Consider the following 15,035-nt stretch of genomic DNA (forward strand, 5'->3'; position numbering starts at 1 on the left):
TTCTAAGCTAAAGACTGTGTTAGCAGGATTTCCTCTTTCTTCAGGTGAGCTAGTATCTTGAATCTTCTACTTGACCTAGTTCTGGATACTCTTCAACAACTATTACTTTCCCTTTCCTTTTCTTAACTCATAATCTTACACTCCCCTACCCCTCCCCCCTTTCAATTTCTTTAGAGTAGGGAAGAGTGTAACCTCTGAGGTTACACACATGACTTAGAATACATATAAAGGGGTTGTAGGTAGCTACTTTGAATCTTATCTTTGTACCTTACTTCTGTACTTAGGTCACTAGAGCTCAATCCTATATTATTGCCCGTTCTGTGTTCCTGAGTGAGGCTCCGGCCTTACATCTATAAACAATTGAGGGTAAGAGGGATTATAATATGTGTAAATAACAATAGAGAAGTCAAAGTACGATAGGGATCAAAGTGAAAATATAGCAGTGAATAAAGGAACAAGGGTTAAGGTATTGGGGGTGAATTTGTTGTTGATTCACTAGTCCCTTTCCCTTTCCCGTTCACCTGAGTATGAGGACCATTCAACCCTGCATGCCCACCCTCTTCTCTACTGACGTTACCAACGCCATTTACGCCTAGCATACCAGCACTCTGTAGAAGAGTCATTACCTCTGGTGCTTTTGTAATCTTCTCCACCTTCTCCCTTACAAGTTCCACCTCCTGGGGTAAGTTCTCGTGTAACTGTTCACGAATGATCTTCACAACGTCTTCTTTCGTTTCAATAAGGTGAGGCACGACGAACTTGGTACGAATGGCATCGAGGACGTGCGGAAAGAGGAGAGTGAAGAGATGTTGGAGTGTTGGTGTGTGTGCGGGTGGTAAAGACAACGACGGATCTGAGGAGGGTGACTCGGGGGATGGAAGATGGGATGACGAATTATTTTTTTCTTTTTCTTTTTCTTTTTCGAGGGACGCGAGCTTGGCATTGACGATTTCCCATTCTTTGAGCTGAGCTTCGAGTTGTTCTTGGAGATCGTTGCCTCGGAAGATACTCTCAACAGTAGCTGCACGGATCTGTGCGTTATGTGTCAGTACCAAGAACATATAAGAAGGAGAGAGAAAGATAAAAAAAATTACCCTGGCACCCTCTGCCTCTGCACGAGCCTGCTCCTCCATAATATTATTCATCACCTCCCTCATTTCCTCCTCGGCACCAATAAGTTCCGTAAGCTCCACAACAATCACCTTCACGTCCTTGTCCAACCGCTCTACGTTTTTTTCCAAACGCGTAACCCGCGCGAGCGGTTCTTTAACAAACTCCTCACGCCTAGTGTCGACATAATGATCTACCTGCGACTCGAGCTCCTCTTGTGCGTCATGCTCGGATTGGATGTAGAGGTTCTCGAGTTCGTGGAAGTCTGATTCGAGCTTTGTGAGTCGTTTTCGAATTTGGCGGTGCTGACGTGCGATGGCTGCAGACGCAGATGCAGCGGGGGAGGGAGACGCACGACCCAGCGTTGTCGAGCCCGAATCACTCGTATATGCGCTATCCTCTCCAACCTTCCTCCGTTTTGTCGCGCGCGCAGTCGCGTCCGTCGGTTCCCCATCCATCGGTGTAGAAGTTGGCACAGCATTAGACTTTGTACGCGACGCAACGAACTGTGTCACCTCCTTCAACTGCCTATCAATCCGACTCAACGCGTCCCCTAGCTCACTCGCCTGCTTCTTCACCTCCGCATGTCCATCTTCAATCACCTTCTCTTCTTCCTCCCTCTTTACAAGTTCGGTTAACTCGGGTCGTCGACGGACAGGCCAAAAATCGAGTTCCAGCAATTTCTCATGCGTAGATAACGAACGCGAACGCGCCGTTTCACGTTTCGCTTCTGCTGCTTGGAGAGAACGCGTTATGCTCTCGCGCACAGCATCACCGAGACGCTCAGTTCGTTCTGATGAAGTGAAAACTTGTTTCTCTTTGACGTCCGTGACGCAGTCAGAGTATGCTCTTTTTGCAGCGCCTGCTTCGAAGAGTAATCTATTCAGAGAAAGAAAAGGTAGTCAATATAAGACAGTCATAATAGTATTAATAGCGTGAAGGAACAGCTCACTCTATGCGTTCCCCCCAAAGCTTCCTGCGCTCCTCGCGTGTAAGCGACTCTTTCTTCAAAGAATCATTAGGAGGGTTGAGGAACGCTGGTTTTGGCGGCAACGCGGGCGGGAACGTCGTAACAGTGGAGGTGGCCGAGACAGGCGTTGGCGGAGGTGGCATTGACGAACGCGCCGAGGGCATTGTGCTCTCTGGTGGAGGACCAGCAGTTGTAAAAGAGTTACTGTTACTACGACTAGATGGACGCGAAGGACTGAAGGGAGGCGGAGGAGGAGGGATGGAAGGCGGCGGGTCGGGGGGTGGTAATGGATTGCGATCAATTGCTCGATCCAGGGCTGAAATTGAGTTAGTCACCCCGTGTTTATTTATGTAAGTTATTAATCGCGAAAATCCGGGCGTAAGAGATCCATCCAAAAATGATTAGATTCGGGATGATAGACGCGAAAGAAATTAGCGTACCTCGAGGTTGTCTCGGAGCAGAGGCCATACGTTCTAATAGAGAAGGAGATGTAGATCCTGTCTTGTCGCCGCTTGCTGTTCTTTTATGCCCATGGCCATCCAAGGACATCGGTTTGACACTAAATATCGGACGGGTGGCCTTGCTGTTCTGCCGTACAGGAGATCTTATGAATTCACGACTGCGTTCGGAACCTCTATCACTGGCACGATCCCAGTCGTTGTTGCTCTCGGTGCGTTCTCGATCACTAATGAAGCCTTCTTCTCGATCGCTGTTGGTTCTGTCGCGAGAGAAGTCCTGCGGTGTACGGTGGCCCTTGTTAGTCTCCCAGACCCGCTCTGCGCTCCTTCCACGAGCCAGTGGATAGGGAGACGGCGGTGGTCGGTTGTCCACACGGTCCAACAACGAATCCCGACGAAATTCCTGGGATAGGGTCCTGCTTCTGTCGGAGGACTGGCCATTACGCGGAAGGCGAGGAGACTGTGGTTCGTACTTGACGCGCGGCTCCGGACTTCTAGTTCTGCGTATCCTACCGAACGGGCTTGGTGTCCTCGGAACCTGATTATCAGGGTATTCATAGGCCTTGGGTGGTTTAGAGCGTTGTGCTGTGCCCCAGGTTGGATCCTCTGGGTGGACGTAGATACACTTCCACGCTGTGAACCTGCAGCCTGTCCGGTCGGGGGCATCTTGCTCAAGTTTCCACGGGTTTACGCGCGGATGGCCAGAGTCGTTGTACCACTGGGAAAGCCGGGGTGATTAGATGTGGATGAAAAGGGATGAGTATTAGAATAAGGACAATGGGCGTCTATGACTCAATGCTCACTTTACACCTAAACTTCTTGAACGGCGGAGGCATACAGGGCCCAGCACTGGAATAACCTCTGGCTTCTTAATTCTGTTTTTTTTTAATGAGTAACTTCCGACGGGATCGACAGGCCTGTTAGTTCTCCCCGTGAACTGCCGCACTTCGCTGAACTGTATGTTATAAGACGTACGGTTACAGCAACAGGATTTTAATGAACAAAAGGACACTAAGAGAATGCACCGAAAGATGCACACGCTGGATACACACGCACCAAACGACGGGAGATGCACGTTCTGGGGGACCGGAAGCGAAATGGTGTCCACATATGCACAAATACGCTCGTGGTGTGCAAATATAGTAGCCAAACAAGCTGACCAATAATTATTTATTACCCAATGTTCAACTTTTCTGTCCGCGCACTTTCTCGTCCTCTTGTTCTTGCTCTTCTTCCTTCACCGCGATCCCCATCTTCCCCTCGTCCCCCTCGTCTTCCTCGACGCCGTCGAGCTCATCGTCGCCCGTCACCCCCCTTGTCGCCCACCACGTCGGCCACAACCTCGTTTGTCACATACGATCGTCCATCTCGCTCAGTTCCCGCAGCGACTTCAATCTCCCCCTCCGCATCTGTTAGTGTAAGGAACATGGCAAACCCTTCGTCCTCCCACCACGACCGTGACCGCGAGCGTGAACGCGTGATTCGAGAGCGCTCGCACCACCATCACCGAACAATCTCATCGACAACACTTCTGCTCATCCTTTCGCTCGTCCTTGCGGTTCTCGCAGTCATGCTCTCTCTGCCCTCAACCCGAGGAGCAGGCTCTGCCGCCTCTAATGCCATGGATGCTCTCCGTGGTGGTGGTGGTGATTCGACGACTAACGGTGCTGGTCTTTGGGGCTCTTTCTTCAACCCGCGTCGCTCTGAGGCTCTCGTTGCTCGTGAACACACAGTCGCCAAGCGAGAAAGTGAAGTCGCTCAACGTGAAGCTGAGATTCTTGCTGGGGCACTCGCTACCTGCCAGCCTTATGCAACCGTAACTGAGTACATCGAGAATGCCCTTCCTGTACAAACCATCTACAAGGAAGTTATCCATCACACCGAAAATGGTGTTGTTCCTGTACCCCTGCCGACTCACGACACGAATACGAGCGAACTGACGAAGCGTATCGAGGATCTCATTCAGCGCGAAACTAAGGTCGCTGATCGTGAAAAGGACATGGGCCGTCGCGAAGAGATTTTGAACCGCCGCGAGCACGACGCGCAGCGTCGCGAGGCGTGGATCATTGAACAGCTCATGTGAGCGCGTTTATTTCTTTTTTCACATTTTTTTACTTCCGCTAACCCGACACTTCACAACCTTTACAGTGCACTCGGCGGTGATCCACAGGTGATTGAGGAGGAGTATGTGATCGACACGCCAGCGGGTGGAAAGCGCAAAATCAAGGTACCTCCTACCAATCCCCGCCGCTCCGAGCTCTGAGACGAAGGAGGGCTTAAGTCTCCCGTATATTCCTGCCTTCTTCAACTTGTACGGATCGTTCCCTCTCCTTCGTCTGGGGTTCGGGACGGTCCCTCCTCCCTACCCCCACCAGTATCAGGACTTACTGACCTCTGTGTTGTCTTTCGGTTTAGGCGTTTCCCCCTCCCCCTTCTGACAAGCCAGTGACATACACCGATAAACGTTCCGTACCCCTGCCGCCGCCTGCTGCGAGTTCTAGTGCTGCTCCGGCCCCTGCTAGCACTCGTCCTGCCGAGTTCCCTCGTCCGGTCTCTTTCAGTGCACCATCCGAGCCACCAAGCATTCCTACGACCATATCCGAGATCATCTATGAGAATGTACCGCTTTCTGCTGAACCAGAGTACGAAGAGGAGGAAGAGGAGACAATCACCCTTCGTCGTGCACGCAATCCCTTGCGTCGACGGCTTTGGTAAACGGCTCGCATGCATTTTACATACTTAGTTGGATGGATATTTTTAATGAAATGAACTCATGACTCCCCCACTCCCCTACCCCTCCCACTCTGGCGGCGTGGTCCGCGACGCACATCGATGTATTGTTGCTGTCTTGTTGGCTTTCCTTTTCCTTGCTCGTCTTGGATTCCTTAGACTTGTTTCGCCTCTGCGAGATGGGTTTTCTGTCTTGTCTTACACAACTGTACTGCCTTTTCCTATTACTACTACCACTACTTACAGCGATACCTATCCTCATCAATTATATCATTTTACTTACACTATCAGTCCTCACGAACAATTGGAATTGACTTGCATGAGCTCAATGCCTGATGTCTTTTATCACTTGTTTGTTTTTTTGACACAATATACAACAACCTAGAATGGATATTGATCAACATTGACTGATACACGATGAAGAAACACAAGAATCGATCTGCTTTATGAAAACCACTTCGGTTGAATTTTGTTATTGTAACGTTGTGTTAGAAATAAAGATGAAAGTATTGGTAGGCATTACCGAATTTGTGTAGGAGCACTGATTAGCTGTTAACTGTGATGGTAACGAATAGTCAACACAAAAAGCAAAAAGCTAGAGAAAATAGGTAAGTGAAATGCACAAGGTCTACTAAAGCCAGTGAGAGTAAGCAAACTATGGTAGGAAGACCGAAAGTATTAGTATTTTCAGTAAACCCACCATCCAAAAGAAGGCACCTACCAAAAAGAAGGGGAAAAAGAAACTGGAACATCACTTAACGACTCAAAGCGTTGTCTGCCCACGCTCCGGATCGCCCATCCGATGTACACGCACAGTCGGACCAAAAGCGACAGTACTCATATCCTGAGGCGTGATGAGGATGTATTGTTTGCTGTCTGACGCGTTGGCAGTGTCGATCTGTCGAGTTAGATAGATAGATAGGTGTATCAGTGAATACCAGTCGAAGGGAGAGGAGAAAGGAAGATACAGAAGGTAAGAAGGGAAAGGAGAAACATACCATCATTTTCATGGATATACGCCTATTGACAGCATCCATGAAGACATCGAATTCATCTGCAATCACACACTCATTAGTCCAACACCACCCTTCTCTCTGACTCGGATATCAACACGTACCCAAACAACGAATCGGACACCCAATAGCTTCCCAAAGCGCAAGCAACAAACAAATCGTCGCAAACGACTTCTCGCCCCCACTCAACGACTTCGGATCCTTATTCAACCCTTGCGTTGCAGCCTGGTCGTCCGTCTGCACCTTCAGCTCCAACTTCTGCTTGTCATGGTCGAATAGCACTTTCCCAAAGTAAGCTCGCATGGCAAGATGGTGCTGGAATTGTAACTTGGTGCGGAGTGCGATGTGTCGTCGGAAGTCGTGCCAGCGCTGCAGCCGTCTGACTATAGACTCTTTTAGAGCCTTAATGTTTGGGTGATGTTAGATTTCCTCTCGAAAAAGAAGCAAAGAAGAGCATAAACCCTACCCTATTGAGTTTCGATAGGTTCTTGAGATCTTGCTCCGTGTTTTGATATTTCTGCTTGGCTTCTTGAAGCGCTTCTTCTAGTTCTTCAAGAGTTGCTCCATTCCTAAATCGATTTAGCAACGTTGAAAAGCGCGACCACAAGAAAGTGCTTACTCTTTCTCTTGTTGCTTGAGCGCCGCCTGGACAGACTTCAGCTCACGCTCAACTTCAGTCGATTTACGAGGATTTTCGACCCTCTTGCCATCGCAGAACTCTTCAGCGTGTCTCGTCCAATTCTATTTAAAGCTGCGATCAGGTATGATAGGTCAAACAATACCAGAGACATTCGTACCTCGAATTCCAACTGCAGGTTCTTCGCGGCTAGCTCCAGCTCAGCGATCGCCCTTTGTTCCACTCTAAGTTTCTCTTCGCAAGTCCTCATCTCTGCTTGCGCTCGACTGCGTTTTCCGGAAGCATCCACAACTTCATTCTGCAAATTCAAAAATTTGATCGGAATCAAACTCGTTATCGCTATATATTCAGGCTACGACGTACCTCCAAATCACTTCTTTTGCTCTCAAATTCGTCCACCTGAGCCGTTATCTTTTTCAACTCTGTCAGCAGTTGCTTTTGCTCGTTATCCACCTCGCCCTTAGCTGTGACGAGATCCTTAAACTGGTTCACGATATTCTCTTTGGTCTCCTCCGCTTCCTAGCAACAACCGGTTCGGTCATCCGTCGACAAGGTAAGGTACTATTCACGAACCTTCATGGCCTCTTCTAAGGAAGAAATGTTGACCGGAATATCATCGTTGTGCTCATTCTGCAAGGTACGCAGGTCTTGCTTCAGTTTGAAAAGCCTGTTTTCGATACCCTTTGCTTCGTTCTTGTGGAAAAGCCATTTAGATAACAGACTAAAATATATCGGCGGGGACGTACACTGCGAATGGCACGTTGTCTATTCAGCTCGTCTAGTTCCTGCCTGTACTTCTGCATCTCGGTGTTCGCCTGCTGATATGCTTCGTCCGCCTGTCTTCCTTTTTCCTTCCAATGTCTGCAATCAAAGATTAATTTCCTAGACTATTGATATGATTCTGGAACCTCACTGTCTCTCTGCTTGAGGATTTTCGTGTGCGAAATACCGCATTCTGGGATCTTCATTCCTGAGCTCCTGAATTGGTTGCGAGTATGAGCCGCCCTCGCTAAACAAAAATTTGTTAGAGATGTCCAATTGGGTTGCTGTCATATCGCAGAAAGAGTATTCACGGATAGGCCGTCACCCTGTAAAAGTCAGCCGATATGGCTGTACCACCATTCGCCTCTTCCGCAAGACGCTCAGCCTCCACGCGAGTGGGAGCAAGGAAAGTGCGTTCAATCCGACTATTGTTGATTAGTATGCGTTTCACGTATTCACCACTAGGGTTATTAGGAAACTACACCAAATCAAACAAAGTTATAATAACTTGTTTAATAGGCAGATTAAGATAGACGTCACCTCAAGCACTCGCAATATAGTGACCTTATCCCTTGGAGGCTCACCGCTTTCGTATTCAAATAGATCATCCGATGCGACGAATACTTGCATATGGCCACTGCAAAATGGCATAGACATAGACGTCAGATATGATTGTACCAAATGACGAAGGCTCGAGCTTACTTTTTTGAATCCACTAGTAACTTTCTCAGCTGTACTCGATCACGGGCATCAGTGACAGCAAAAGACGTCATGTACGATCCCAGAGTTGCACGAATAATGTCTGTCCACTGCCGCTCACGCAATGAAACATATAACCCCAGAGGGCCCACAGGTTTCTTGCCGTGCCATGTCATTGTACTGATTCGCTCCAGAATCTGTTGCAAATTGTTTCCGTAAACACTGACACTGTCGACTGCTTGTCGGTTAAGCTCGTTCAACCGGCGAGAACAGGATTCCATTGTTGCTTTGCTATTCTGCAAAGTAGTTTCGGTATCGGCAACTTTAGTCTTTAATGGCCCCATATCCTCCTCGAATTGACGAAGGTGATCGTTGATCTCGTTCCGGCGGGCCTCGTGCTCACTGACAGCCTTCTTGGCCGCCTCCAGCTTACGCTGCCGTTCCTCTTGTTCGGCTTTCTTGTCCTCTTGCAGCTTCCTTGTTTCGGTAGCGATCCTCTCTTGAAGGTCTTCGATCGTATTTTTGGCCGTCTTTAGCTCGATGCTCATCTCCTTCTCGCTAGCCTAAAGAGTGGTATTAATGAGCATCCGAGGGGCCAGCTGCAAGCTTATATACCTGATACTCCCGAAGCTTCGTCTTGTTGGCCTTCAGTTTGCCTTTGATCTCGGCTTGCTGAAGGTTTAGATGATTAATATCACCAAGATCTTTTATCTCAGTCTCGAGGTCCGCAATCTTCTCGCTATGCTCATCGTGTAGTTTCTACGAGAACCGTCGAATAAGCATTAAAGTACGATTATGAGAGGTCATGTCGTACTTTGGTTGCATCAACTTTATCCTTGAGCTTAGGCAGCTTTCGCGATCTCCTAGCGACTTCGTCGATCTTTGCCTTCATTTCCTACAGGCGGCCCACAAACATGAGTACGCAAATAGGGAGGAGGATTGAGAATCATTCAGGCTGAGAATCCTTACTTCTTCTTTATCTTGGACAAACGCCCATGCCTGCTCTTGCTTCAGCTCGGTCACTCTTCCTCTTGTCTGCAAAGCTAGCTGTGCTCCCTTATAACGATTTTGCGCTTCGATAGCAGTAGCCTTCAGCTCGGGCAAGACCTCTTTCTTCGCTTCCAAAATCTTGTATGTTTTCCCAATGTTCTCGAGACAAGACTCATACTCTTCGCTCAGTTGTTTGAGTTGCGTGGCCTTGAGGAAAAACTTATGAAGGAAGCAATAAGCAATAGCAACTCCTTCTGACTGCGAAGAAAGCCTTACTTCGTATTTATCAGTAGGGTGAGAAGTGCTGAGAAACTGTCGTGCCGAATCTAATAGGACAGTAAATACACGGCAAAGTTCAAGGGATGCATTGACACTCCTTACCCTGCGTCAGTACATTCATGGGATTGTCGACTTGGATGTTCATATGATCGCAGATCTTTGCCAACTCTTCTCTCTTAGTACTGACGGTCTTCCCATCTCTACTTTTGATCTTGTATCCGGTGGAACCTGCCTTGGTGAAGTTTCGAATGATAGTGATTGATTTGCCATAGACGTCCGGCCTGTATGCGTCTTCTCCTTCATTCTTTAGGGTTATCGTTACCTCTGACCATCTATCGGTAGCGATTAAACCGAAAGACTGAATATTTTGACTCCTTGTACTCACGTTTTACCTTCCTGGATGAACGACTTAAGGCCGCTACCCCTGCCTGTAGTGATGGCCTTACCGCCCAGTGCGATTGTCAAAGCGGATAGGACTGCACTCTTTCCGCCTATCACAGTCGTTCATTGCGTATAGTCTCGAGATCTATGGTATGAATACTCACTTCCATTGTGTCCTGTATGGGCAAATTCTGGTGAGAAGCACTTTCTTGAGCATACGCAAAAAAACGCGTACCAATAATGAAGTTTATCTGCGGGCCAAAAGTGAACGATAAGCGCGGGTGGCACATAAATTGTTGCATTTCTAATGATTGAATAATGCCACAGTCGGCAATCCTCTAAGATACGCTCGCTTTCAGAAATAGTAAGCAAATCCGGTAGATTGCCAGACTCACTCCTTGGTAGTGTTGCTTCGCTTCGATTGAAGCTCTGACCAGCTCGCCATACCTGGCCTCGAAGGCCTTCTGCTCGTCACTCTCCTCCTCTCGGACGTGGTCGTCATCGTCGTCTTCGACGCGGGCGCGTTTGGAAGACGTTACAAATTCAGCATCGTCTTCGTCGCTTTCTACTCCGGAGGTCCTGCGTTTCCCCATACCTGTGAAAGTGGTCGTATCACCGCTACAGTCGTGGCGGAATGAGGCAAGGATAGCAGGCGTGGAAGAGGCGCTCACGCGCAGTGCCATTGGAGGAATCACGTTATGTCACACGCGTTACGTCGCGAGTCGCGTTTGTCGCATGTTACGTGCGGCTCCCTTGTTCACCTTCACCTTTGTCCCTCAACCTAGCATGATGTTCCGTAACTTCATGAAAGCAAACGGCAGGGCAGAAGTTGTGCCAGAGGCGCCCTCTCGACGACAGAGCCGTGCATTCTCTGACATCGGTACTGGCACACCTCCAAAGTCGCCAGTAAACGGCGGACGCGCCAGCTTGGCGTCTCACATGTCCCGAACACCGCGATCCTCACTTGCTGGTGGACTGCAACAGATATCTCCTTCCAAGCTGGTGGCACAGTCAATTCCACCTACAGAAGGACCTTCACGTTCGGCGTCGCAACCATTCGATTGGGAGGCTGTCCGCCTTAGAAAGCCGCCTCCTTATGGTGGTCCACTGGATGGTGCTAGAGCCAGAGCGGCCCGGAAAAGTGAAGCAGGTCTGAAAAATGCGCAGAAACGTGTCGTTAAACGACCCGGTCTGTTCAAAAGGTGAATGAAATTGTAAATTAACGGTACATTTTGGTCGCTAACTTAAATGGTCAGAATTTCATCCTTGCCCAGCAGGATTGTAGACGAGATCTCAATGTTCCCTCATAATGTCCCCCTACCAGACCCAAAGCCAAGCGCGTGGATAATTGGTGGCTCATTACACGTAATTAACCTCTTGGTTCGTGTTTCACAAAGCCGACAAGTCGCCGAGGAAGAATTACCGTGGGCCGATCTGTACAACGAGCACAGAGGTACAAGCTGGTTTGACTGGGTGAGTCTGATCCATCAAAGGCAAATATTCTCATAGTTTATTCCGAGCTTCCAGACAACGCCTGTAACCTTCCTCCTTATTGCCGCCTCCTTTTACAATGCCTTCCGCCTTCTCTCTCAGAACCGCGTCTACTTCCTCCACCATAGGACTACACTTGTCAACTCACCTCGTGCGGCATTCGTCGACGCGCAAATAGACCTTACCCCACCTGAGACACCTTCGCTTTTGTATCGTGTATTCTCTTGGCTTTGGTATCAGTTCTCCGTTTCCTGGCGTTTCTTACTCAACTTTAAGCCACCGGCTCCGCGCGTCGCCGAGGGCGCACGTGTAGAACGCGTGCAACAGCTGAGCGTATGGGAGCCCGGTGAACTGGAAATGAGTCTCTTCGCGGTGTACTCCCCTGCTCACGCGTTCTTGTGGGTGGCGACAACCGGTTCGAACTGGATTGTGATGTTCACGATTATGGGTATTATCGGTCTCCAAGTGGGTTTTCCTTGCACGAAACGCCGAGTAAATTTATCTCATGTCTATTTTCAGATTCATCTTCTTTGCAGTAGCTACGCAGGGTTGATGAAAGACAAGCAGATCCTCTCCGCGGAAGTAATGAATGAATATAACGAAAAGGTCGGAGATGATAGTGTGTTTAAAACTTTTCAACTGACTAATCTGGATACGCAGTTCGTCAATCCACGCGTCAATCCTGTTCGCTTCGACAAAGCGGTCATGACACATCAAGCCGAAGTTATCGACTACTGGAACGACTACGAATCAGACCGCTATTAGCCTCTAGCTATGCTGCAGATTTAATCAGTGAACGTCTTCCAACCCTTCCTACTAAATCATTTTGTTTCCCCTCCGAATCTTAATGTCCATGTCTATTCTTTTACGTTCGTTTCCCACGCCGTTTAACGGAGTAATATCTCACCATGCTGTCTATACCATTTGAATTGAACCCATGCTATCTATCGCTGTGGAAACTTGAAGTCTTACTACTATGTACACCATTTCTGATCTTCCTTTGTACACTAGATGACGACACGCTTTATTACGCGAATAAAAAGGTAAATAAATTAAATAAACGAATCACAATGGTTTATTTGGTAGCAAAGATGGGTTATGCATTCTGAGCACTGTAAACATTAAAACAAAACATTTTATCACGTTTACCAATCAATTAACTCTTTGCTTCCCCTGTAGCATTCTTAAATTCCTCCAGTGCTTCCTCACGTTTGTCATGAACACTTTCCTCAACCTGCAAAGCTTCAGCCCTCGACTTGTATTCTTCCATCTTTTTCTTCCCTAATTGGAGATTCTGCGCCGCTTCTTCTGTGTCATCAATTGGTGGCATCTGGTTGTCCAAAGCAAGTATCTTGTTATAGATCTCTTCAACCTTCTGTCTCTTGTCATCTTTGCCTGAAGAAGTGATAGTCTCCAATGCCTTACAAGCAGCATCAAGTATGACTGGCATCTTTTCTTTGTAAGTTGTTGATGTATCAAGCGTGTCTCTGATTTGAACCAGAAATACTTTAAGTTTATTGTTATTTTCCTTAAGGTGCTCGTCAATGTAGCCTTGTTGATTAGGATCTATGTCAAGCTGTCTTTCAATCGTACTAATTAGTACATTCAAGTCCAAGATGAGATCTTCCACAGTCCTCTTCACGATTATTTTCTGTTTTCCTGATTGGTTATCTTGATCCTTGTACTTTCTTTCCAACCCGGGAGTTGTGTTTTTGTCAGTATTATCTTTACTTTCGCCTGGCCGACAGGTCCCTTCCGTAATCTCTCCTTCCTTTTGTTTCTCCTCTTGTGCTGTCTTGCAACTTTGATATAGAGAATCAATTTCATTCTGTAGTTTCACCTTGATGTATGGGTTAACAATTGCTTTAAGAGCACCAGAGCGTGTCTCATTATATTCACTCTTTGCAGAACAACTAGAAGCATTGGAACACTTAGAAGATTTACTGTTGGGCATGCTTCCAATTCCAATAATCAGTCACTGTAGTAATAGCAGGTAGTGTTTGGGTTTTAACTTGTTAACAACACGAATAATGAGGTTGAGGGGTGTCATTATAAACAATATATTGCAAAGTTTATTGTTGTCATGTCGACACGATCTTTGCTTGTTCTTCTTGATGTGATTTACCTTTGTCGTCGTCAAAGTGTACTCTTGGCAAGATAAGTTTGTCCTTGTTGGTATTATATCAATTCAAAAAATCGAATCTATTCCTGAGCTCTCAAATTACTATTTGGCCAGTGAAGTAGAGAAAGATTAATCATTGAGTATTATATATTCAACAGGACAGATGAGACAATCTTGTTCGTGCTAGTAAAATGGCTAGTTATTCCCCTCAGTAGCTTTCTTAAATTCCTCCCGTGCTTCCTTGCACTTATCATGAACACTTCCTTTTACTTGAAAAGCCTCAGCTTTCCTCTTATATCGTTTCATCTTTTCCTTTCCTGATTCGAGTTTCTGGATTGCTCCATGTGAGTCGTCCTTTGAAGGCATTTCCCCATCTGATTCAAGGATTCCTTTATAGATTTCTTCAACTTGGCCTATTTGTTCACTGTTGCCAGTAGAAGCAAGTATTTTCAGTGCTTTACAAGCTGCTTGTAGTGTCCCCAGCATTTTTGCCTTGTTAATCAAAGCTGCATTAACAGCGTCTCTCATTTGAACGAGGAAAGACTGAAGGTCCTTGTTTTTCTCCTTAAGGTCCTGACTTATATAAACCTGTCCTCTAGTATCAATGTCAAGGCATCTCCCAACTGTCCTGCTTAATATATTTAAATATTCTATAAGGTCCTCTAAAGCCCATTTTGCTTCATACTTTTGTATCTCTGTCCCAAGAGCGTGACGCATATATATTCTATACAATTCCGTGCTCTTGCTTTTGTCAGCAGCTTGATAAGAATTAAATTCCTCTGCAACTGTCCTTATTGCCTCTTCCTCTTTGTGTTTCTCCTCCCGTGCCTTCTTGCATCTTTCATACAAAGAGTTGACCTCATACTGTAGTATCACTTCAATGTATGGGTTCACAATAGCTTTGAATGCACCAGATAATGCCTTATCATATTCATGCCTTGGATTGTGACTAGTAGATGAATTTCTTGTATTATTAGAAGATTCCTTTTTCGACATACTCCCCGTTCTAGTTGACTATTACCAATTAATGTTCAGTCTTCGACAGGATGCTTAAAAGAAAGAGAGGTGGTCATATGTACAATGCAATTGAGGGAGGTACTTATAATGCAAGAATCCGTCGTGATATGGAATCATCCTTTGCATTTTGATCTTGATGCAACTTACCAGAAAAAAACTTAGATGTGTACCTTTTTGATTGATAATAATAATGTCGTAAGTCAGAAGGGCAAAGTTAGAGATTATGTAATTGGAACATGTATTGTCGTGAACTGGGCAAAGTTCAAGTTATTAGTGCTACTTGAGTGAGTATTTCACTGCTATGTGTGTTCCTAATTTTTCACTAGAGTAACCCCCTTTTCAACATTGTTATAATTTGTTCCAAAGGCAAACAAAA

The 15,035-nt window shown here is 46.7% G+C and overlaps 6 protein-coding genes across 6 annotated transcripts; 2 read left to right on the top strand and 4 right to left on the bottom strand.

Moving 5' to 3' along the window:
- Positions 1-320: 320 nt before the first annotated feature.
- On the bottom strand, positions 321-3,394 carry FOMMEDRAFT_18249 (uncharacterized protein; the record flags this gene model as incomplete). Its single annotated transcript, XM_007264131.1, has 4 exons — positions 2,521-3,394; positions 2,063-2,396; positions 1,095-1,989; positions 321-1,031 (listed from the first exon to the last, which is right to left on the bottom strand). Coding segments are annotated over exons 2-4 (1,393 nt in total), but the record flags the coding sequence as incomplete, so codon positions are not given.
- Positions 3,395-3,792: 398 nt separating this feature from the next.
- FOMMEDRAFT_18252 (uncharacterized protein) lies at positions 3,793-5,615 on the top strand. The gene is made up of 2 exons (XM_007264132.1): positions 3,793-4,617; positions 4,687-5,615. The coding sequence occupies exons 1-2, from the start codon at positions 3,965-3,967 to the stop codon at positions 4,799-4,801; spliced, it is 768 nt and encodes a 255-aa protein (XP_007264194.1). The 5' UTR covers positions 3,793-3,964; the 3' UTR covers positions 4,802-5,615.
- A 416-nt stretch (positions 5,616-6,031) lies between these two features.
- On the bottom strand, positions 6,032-10,622 carry FOMMEDRAFT_78078 (P-loop containing nucleoside triphosphate hydrolase protein; the record flags this gene model as incomplete). The annotated part of the gene is made up of 22 exons (XM_007264133.1): positions 6,032-6,166; positions 6,267-6,322; positions 6,386-6,683; positions 6,748-6,850; positions 6,901-7,022; positions 7,079-7,209; positions 7,275-7,437; positions 7,492-7,604; positions 7,661-7,800; positions 7,868-7,927; positions 7,992-8,141; positions 8,216-8,317; positions 8,383-8,942; positions 8,995-9,138; positions 9,194-9,274; positions 9,349-9,588; positions 9,646-9,695; positions 9,751-9,980; positions 10,034-10,139; positions 10,194-10,205; positions 10,265-10,367; positions 10,425-10,622. 22 exons carry the CDS (start codon positions 10,620-10,622, stop codon positions 6,032-6,034), a joined length of 3,297 nt encoding a protein of 1,098 aa, XP_007264195.1.
- A 346-nt stretch (positions 10,623-10,968) lies between these two features.
- FOMMEDRAFT_79278 (uncharacterized protein) lies at positions 10,969-12,285 on the top strand (the record flags this gene model as incomplete). Its single annotated transcript, XM_007264134.1, has 5 exons — positions 10,969-11,231; positions 11,286-11,502; positions 11,557-11,985; positions 12,040-12,126; positions 12,181-12,285. 5 exons carry the CDS (start codon positions 10,969-10,971, stop codon positions 12,283-12,285), a joined length of 1,101 nt encoding a protein of 366 aa, XP_007264196.1.
- A 391-nt stretch (positions 12,286-12,676) lies between these two features.
- FOMMEDRAFT_26819 (uncharacterized protein) lies at positions 12,677-13,474 on the bottom strand (the record flags this gene model as incomplete). The annotated part of the gene is made up of 1 exon (XM_007264135.1): positions 12,677-13,474. One exon carries the CDS (start codon positions 13,472-13,474, stop codon positions 12,677-12,679), a length of 798 nt encoding a protein of 265 aa, XP_007264197.1.
- Positions 13,475-13,837: 363 nt separating this feature from the next.
- Positions 13,838-14,638, bottom strand: FOMMEDRAFT_26820 (uncharacterized protein; the record flags this gene model as incomplete). Its single annotated transcript, XM_007264136.1, has 1 exon — positions 13,838-14,638. The coding sequence occupies one exon, from the start codon at positions 14,636-14,638 to the stop codon at positions 13,838-13,840; it is 801 nt and encodes a 266-aa protein (XP_007264198.1).
- Between the last annotated feature and the right edge of the window lie 397 nt (positions 14,639-15,035).

The sequence above is a fragment of the Fomitiporia mediterranea genome, assembly GCF_000271605.1.
Source record: "Fomitiporia mediterranea MF3/22 unplaced genomic scaffold FOMMEscaffold_3, whole genome shotgun sequence".
NCBI lineage: Eukaryota > Fungi > Basidiomycota > Agaricomycetes > Hymenochaetales > Hymenochaetaceae > Fomitiporia > Fomitiporia mediterranea.

Bases quoted from the DNA above. Each gene is read 5' to 3' on its own strand.
- FOMMEDRAFT_18252 (XM_007264132.1), top strand. From the start codon at position 3,965: ATGGCAAACCCTTCGTCCTCCCACCACGACCGTGACCGCGAGCGTGAA. The intron at 4,618-4,686 runs GTGAGCGCGTTT...CAACCTTTACAG, and splicing joins TGGATCATTGAACAGCTCAT to TGCACTCGGCGGTGATCCAC.